This window comes from Gobio gobio (genome assembly GCF_949357685.1).
Source record: "Gobio gobio genome assembly, chromosome: 20".
NCBI lineage: Eukaryota > Metazoa > Chordata > Actinopteri > Cypriniformes > Gobionidae > Gobio > Gobio gobio.
The window spans coordinates 3,765,903-3,773,534 of NC_137113.1; the positions used below are offsets into that span (position 1 = coordinate 3,765,903).

General features: G+C 37.8%; 1 protein-coding gene across 1 annotated transcript in view; it reads left to right on the plus strand.

Moving 5' to 3' along the window:
* Positions 1 to 3,513: 3,513 nt before the first annotated feature.
* The window catches only part of LOC307143771 (dual specificity phosphatase 29), a gene marked incomplete at both ends in the record, with an annotated part of 5,073 nt that continues 954 nt past the window's right edge, over positions 3,514 to 7,632 (plus strand). The window contains 2 exons of the mRNA XM_079845533.1: positions 3,514 to 3,638; positions 5,681 to 5,898. Of these exons, the coding sequence (XP_079701659.1) occupies positions 3,514 to 3,638; positions 5,681 to 5,898 (343 nt within the window). The remainder of the gene's footprint in view (positions 3,639 to 5,680; positions 5,899 to 7,632) is intronic.

A 7,632-nucleotide genomic window follows, 5' to 3' on the forward strand; every position in this document is an offset into this window, starting at 1 on the left:
ATTATTATACTTAATATATTAAATATATATGCATATATTTAAAAAAGGGGACCAATTATATTAAATTCACTTGAACATATGTGTGTGTTAGCAGGTTGTACACAACCTTATAATGGTAAAACTCTTTTTTTTAATCCCCATAAATCATAAGCAGTGTCTCAGAATAATCAGTTTGCAGATTGTATCTTTTGTGACGTCACAAATGCTTAGGCCCCGCCCATGACTGCTGATAGACTCCGCCCTATTAGCATAGACCCCGTCCATGTTTATCTCCTCACCAGAGCATTCATATTAACACCAGATATAGCAGTAGGTACAATATATTACACTGCTGATCTAATATCAAGCGGCTCCTCCCGCAGTTTCTCTTGAAGCCGATACAGAAGTGACTTAAACTGCAGTTCATGGTCTGGCCACTAGAGAGCGGCTCCAGAAGGAGCAGAATCTCATTGAGCTCATGTTAAAATGGCCAACTTTACAGCAGAACAACACATGTTTACAGTCTGGGACACATTGTGCTTTTGGTCTGTACGGCTAATTTTGCCCTTCATGACGACTGTGAGGGAGGAGAAATTTTTGTATAACTCATTCGTTTACATTATATAAAGCCTTAAAGTTCTGTATAATTAAGGGCGTGGCCACTGTGAGTGACAGGTGGATTGTTGTATGTCTGCTGTCTTTTAGTCATCACGTCACCTCAGCTCCGCCCACGTCCCGCCTCTTTGCCCATTTTCTGTTATCCGGGAGTGACACGCAGACAAGATGGCGACGGCCAGCTCGACCCGACTTTGCGCTTCAAAACTGCTCTTCAGATCCTATGAGTGACGTCACGGACACTACTCCATATTTTTTTACAGTCTATGTCTAATACACACATGCAATTTCTTTCCCTGCTGTTTACATTTACAGACCATGGGCGTAACCATGTCTTAGACATTGGAGGGGACCAAAGTTTGTTTTTGCGTGGGGAGGACGCACTCTTTCACTGCTATAAAGTGTCGCATTGGAATTGGCACTAACCGTAAGCCCCGCCTTCTTTGATTTGATTGGCCATCTCACTCATTCTGACAGTGATGTACGCTGATAGACCGCTGAGGAAACCAAACTAAAAATGTAAAATTTTAACACTGAATAAATATATTTTCGTCAGGTTAAATACTGATAATTGATCACTCAAGCCCCTTAATCTAAACCTCTGTACTTAACCGTTGGACTCGCACATCCGTCATGTTTGTAGTTTATTAACACTTTTTATCCGTATTTGTAGTTCTAATCGAATCCTCGTCCAACTCGCAATGGGTTGTGGGCAATATCAGTTGTTAGAGTGTGCGCCGATCTGGCCTTAGAATTCTGACCGGAAATAGTAGAATAGTAGTTTCAACATACTATGATTTGGACATACTAATTATATTTTCGGATACTATTTAGGACGGGTAGTATGTGAATGTGTGTTTTTGACATAACCTTGTGTGTATTTGACAGTTTAAGTGCAATAAAACGTGAAAGAGAACTTTGTTTAATACTCACTCGATGCTCCGTCTGACACACAGCTTTCTGTGCGCGTGCTTCCGGTGTGTGTGTGTGTGTGTGCGCTCAGAAAACCATATCTCAGAAGTTTAGACTTATATGGCTTTAAAACGCATGCAGATCTTAAACTTTCATGATGATGAAGAAACTGCAATGTCATGTGAGCGTGAGCGTGATAGAGATGAAAATCAAAACCAAACAGATGTTTTAGTTTACTTAGAGTATCCAAGACACGAGCTGTATAGGCTCCGCCCTCTTCTGGATAGGGGGTGGGGCAGCAGCTCATTTGCATTTAAAGATACATGCATGAAAACGGCACGTTTTTCCTTCCAAAATGGGCATTTACAACATGTTATAATTAGGGTTGGGTACCGAACTCTGTACTTTTAAGGGCACCGACCGAAATACGTCAGTACTAGCGATTCACATTAAATCAAACAGTACCAAATTTCTGTACCTGAGAACGCATCTGGTGATATAGACTAGTGTCTGTGAATATTAAACCACAAAAAGACTATTTAAATACGAATCCTGCGTGTGTCAGTGAGAATGAATGCCATAGACGCGTCGTTTACCACACACACACACACTCAGAATCGCACGTGACGCTCGCATGTTTCCATCTCATATGAGGACATGAACGCAGGAACGTCATCTCCAGAGCCACCGAAAGTCACTTTATGATAATTTTACCGTTTCATTTGAGAAAAACTACCGTCATAAACACACAGAAACTCAAAAGGTCTTCACGGCAACACGTCAAAATAAAAGTTCTGCTTAACTTGACAAATACATCACTGTTGTACGGTAGAATTTAGATGCACCTCAATGTAATAATAATACTAACACTAATGTAATATAATAATAATAACTTATCAAAACTTTATTTTTTAAGTAATAATTTACGTTTTAATTTTAACCGTATAAAGCTCAGTTGTGCAGCACTTTGTTTGACAGAAAAAGTTTAATTATATTAAAAGATTAATGTCTTTTGTCTTCATTTGATTACCAGAAAATACACAACACATAATTTGTGGGAAATCTTTTCAGAGAAATAATAATAATATGGTTGTTTTATTTTATTTTTATTTGAATAAGGCGAGAATAGCACTTATCACTCTATTCATTGTCTGTCTGTCTAATTTATTTATAAAAAAAAAAATTATAAAAAAAAAATTCTGTTCTGTGCTAGATTAACTGAGACTTGTTACAGCACTTGCATATTGTTGATATTGTTGCCCTTGGACTGCTCTAGCTGCTTCTATTGCCCTCATTTGTAAGTCGCTTTGGATAAAAGCGTCTGCTAAATGACTAAATGTAAATGTTTTTATGAATTAAATTAAGTAGCTAGTAGCCTACTATTAGTAAATATTACAGTAAACAAACATCACAGACAATGGCAGACAGTGACCAGGGCAGCTCTGGCATAATGTCAATAACTCTTCTATAAACAACTTACAGGTTTTGCACAGTTATTGATGTAAACATCCCAAAAGTACCGAAAAAAGGTACCGATACCGGTTAAAATGTGAACGGTTACCCAACCTTAGTTATAATAATTTATCTGTGGCGTATTTTGAGCTGAAACTTCATAGACATATTCTGGGGACACCTGAGATGTATATTACATCTTGTAAAAAGGGGCATAATAAGTCCCCCTTAATATATTTGATCAAATATACTTTATTAAAAGAACAAATTTAATATGTAAATCTACCTAAATGAGATCATGGAGGATTCTCAGCTGTCTGTCTGTCCGTCTCTCATCTATATTTACCACTTTGACACGCAAAGAGGCCAAAATAGAGACACGTATCACTTACTGCATCACACAATCACACACACACGTGGCTGTACGTCGACGACAAACTCAGAGTTCAGAGAAACACAACGCGAGTTTGTTAACAACAGAATAGCAAAAACACTTTAATGCAACACAGTGACGTGTGTGTTTTTATCCTACATCCAGCTCTTTTATTTCAAAGGATGAGCACACAGGAAGTCGGATATGAGACTCCGCCCATCTGTGACCTTTTGACCCTCCTGCTAAAGAACCGACAACCCTCCGGCGCCTATAATGAAGTCTGGCCCAACATCTACATCAGTGATGCGTACGTATAACACCACAAGACTCGAATGCGCCGCTTTTAATCTTTCGATATGTGCTAAATTTTCAATTATGTTTTAATTTAATTATCTAGTTGTCTAATAAACCTGGCACTGTGTATGAATATGAATTATGAATATTGTTAGCTCTATGGTTAGCAAATTTGTTCCTCATTTGTAAATTGCCTTGGATAAAAGTGTCTGCTAAATGCATAAATGTAAATAAATGTTTTCCACTTTCTTCGACTCGATAAGAAATTAACAGTATTTTTGACATGTACAGTACAAAACCTTTAAAGGAACACGCCACTATTTTGGAAAAAAGGCTCATTTTCCGTCTCCTCTAGAGTTAAACCGTTGAGTTTTACCATTTTCGAATCCATTCAGCCGATCTCCGGGTCTGGCGCTAGCACTTTTAGCATAGCTTAGCATAGATCATTGAATCTGATTAGACCGTTAGCATCTCGCTCAAAAAATGACCAAAGAGTTTCTATATTTTTTGTCAACTTTTCATTTTCCGTCGGTCTTAGTACACGATGTAACTACAGAAGAGTCAAGTTTTAAACCGCTAAAATATTAAAACTCTTTGGTCATTTTTTGAGCGAGATGCAGACCCGGAGATCGGCTGAATGGAGTCGAAAACGGTCAAACTCAACTGTTTAACTCTAGGGGAGACGGAAAATGAGCCTATTTTTTTTTTTTAAAAAGTGGCGTGCCTTCCTTTAAAATGACAAGAATATCAGTGGGAAAAAATAACAAAAAATTATGTTTTGATAACATTCCCATCAAGTTATTTCTGAATGTGTTCAAAATGTTCAAAACACCAAGTTTTTAAATGTTTTCTTGATTATACAAACGTTAAGAGAACATTCCATTTTAATTTAGCACATTTTATGAGAATGTAACTTTTGAATTTTTCTCTGAAAAAACTTTCAGTACATTAAAAAAAAAAGATACACAAACGGCAAACTAAAATGTTTTAGAATAAAAACATTCCATGAACAATGCATTAAAAATGCTAATGGTCCGTTCAAACACGACGCAAATGAAGCATTTCGTGCGAGTGATTTACACGTTAAGTCAATGCAAAGACGTGAATAGACATTCTGCGCCGTGATTCGCGTGAATGAGACGGCGCAAATTGAAAAATCTGAACTTTGGCGGATATTCGCGCCGCATTAACCAATCAGGAGCTTGCTTTAGTAGTGACAACAATGAGGACAAAATCACATGTGTATACCCGGAGCTGTACGATACATCTTCATACTTTATAGAAACAGGAATAAAAGGATCTTGCTTGGAAGAAAGCGAATGAGGAGGTCGGACAGTCTGGTGAGTTGTAAAAGACGCTCTTTACTCAATTTGAGCTCTACGAAGGCCTATTGAGACTACAAGCTAGTTAAAGCCGTCAAATTGAGCTTATTCGCCGTATTTTAAAACAATCCATGTCAGCCATTTCACAACAAGCCCCTCCCATGATGCAAATTTGCATCTGTTGTGAAGTGAATGTCACGTGCGAATGAATCAAGTAAACTCAAAATGTTCAAGCGTTCAACTACAGGCGAATAGTGTGATTTAAGTTGCGTCTGGTGTGAACGCAGTTACACTGATAACATCAAATCCCAGGACCCAAGGTTTCCCAGCAGAACATTGCCCAAAGCATCACTGCCTCCGCCGCCACGCCTTCTTCCCATTGTCAAACTCGCTCAAATCCTTACGCTTCCCATTTTTCCTGCTTCTAACACATCAACTCTGAGGACGAAATGTTCACTTGCTGCCTAATATATCCCACCCACTAGCAGGAGATGAAGAGATCATCAGTGTTAGTCACTTCACAAGTCTTCTGAAGTATTTCAGACACATGATAACTTGGGGTAAAGAACAGATTTAGCCAACAGATTTTATCTTTGCTAGTTCAAATCTCAGTTATATTCAGTTTAGAAATGGCTCCTTTAGATCTATAGTGCCAGGTTTGACATAATTGATCACAAATGCAGCTTGATTTGAGAGCAACTGCGGAAAACTAACTCTTGAGTGATTCTCTCAGTCCAACAGCAAGAGACAAGACGCTTCTACGCCGCCTAGGAATCAGTCACATCGTCAACGCTGCCCATGGACCCGCTCACATCGACACCGGAGCCGCTTTCTACTCGGATGCAGGTGTAGAGTATCATGGCGTGGAGGCTCCAGACAACAGAGACTTCGATATCACACCGTTTTTCTATCCCACAGCCAGTTTCATTCATAACGCTCTGTCCCAGCAAAGTAAGACATTGTGCACTTTCGTTGTGTGATTCAGAATGTGATATTTTATTAACCCCTTATTCTATCACCACCCTTCTTGAGAATTCACATGAAAATACACTATCCAAACTTAAAGGGCTGTAATTAAAAAATACTTTGGAATATGGTCTTGTTTTAAAGGAGACACTCGGCAGATTATTGCTGAAGTGAATTCAAAGTATGAAAGTATGAAAAAGTTATGGAAGTTTAAATTTACTGTAAACAAAAAAATCTGTACTAAATATTTTCTATTTTCTATAAAATGTATATTTTACAAAAATGTTTTACTCTAAAACTACTATAAAATCAAACCCATATGTCTAACCAAGTTGTGTTCCAAATTTGAAGTTGATATCACAAAAATTGAAGTTCCCATGAGATTTAGTTTAGGCGCTGTACCAAAAACAGCCACCGGGTGTCATTGAAATTCCATTGATTGTTTTTTTGATGCATTTTCCTGTAATTTTCTGCCCAAATGTCACTTCCATCACAAAACGGTCACCAAATTTGGAACCTTGAGACTCTGAACTTTCCGACGATATGTGTTTTGTCAAGATTAGAAAAGATTTTGATTATAAAGTAGTTAAAATAAATGTTGTAATATGAAACATGACACCGCCCACTAGGGGGAGGAGCCTGCTAAAAGAATTTAAAGTACCATTTCCATGGTAACGCAACGTCCAATTTCAAAAACGTTTTTCACAGGATGAATTTTGAGTTCGTAAGCATTCGAATGATACCGAATTTATGATAATTACTAAAATATATGATGTGAAAAAAAGGCGATCAAAAAAAAGAGCACCAGGTGTCCCGCCAGCAGGACGGTGACAGTTAAGAGGTTAAAGTGTTGGAGATATAACGCATTTAAATTGACTATTTACTTTCTGAACACACATTCCAGGTCTTGTTGTGACGTTGAATACCTAAAAATGGCTTGTTTTAGGGCGTTTTCACACCTACCTTGTTTGGTCCGGATTTTCGAACTTTTCATTTTAGTCCGAATCAAAATTGCTGGTGTGAAACCTGCCCCGGATCACGGTCCGGACCAAACAGACGAAATTTGGTCCGACGAAAAGAGTCAGTCTCGGTCCGGATCAAACTGAACAAATGTTCGGTTCGTTTCTAGTGTGAAAGCATTTTCTGTATATGGTTCGGACTTTCAGAGCATTTACAGGAAGTTCCTGTTTATGTTTAAATATTATAACGTTATTTTTAAATTCAATCTAGGCTATATTGATTATGAAAAGTGAAAATATGCGCAATATGTCAGAAGACAGAAAGTCAGAAATAATTTTGAACGAAATTTTGTATGATTTTGCTTAGAAAGCATTTCTTTAATGGGAATTTCGTTTTGTATAAATTGTATCTTAATTTTAATCAACGTTTAATCCATGGGCGTCGGAAGCAAACAAAATGTGGGTGGGTCCTCAGAAATTTTTTACTGGAGTAGATGCCAATTACATTAAGTACAAATATACCGCTTTACTTGGTAAACGTATAGGTCGGAAAGACAAAATTACGTAAATCAATCGCCATTTCATTGAGAGCGACAGTAGTATAGGGGTAAGACGCACGGCATCTATTTTTGACACAAATCGACCCGCGGTTCGAGTCCGGCTTTCGCCGAAATCAATCTTCTCCGTTTTCCCATCACATATCAAATCGGAAAGGCATTTATTTTCAATACAAATTAAGAAAATATTAGAAAAGTGGAAA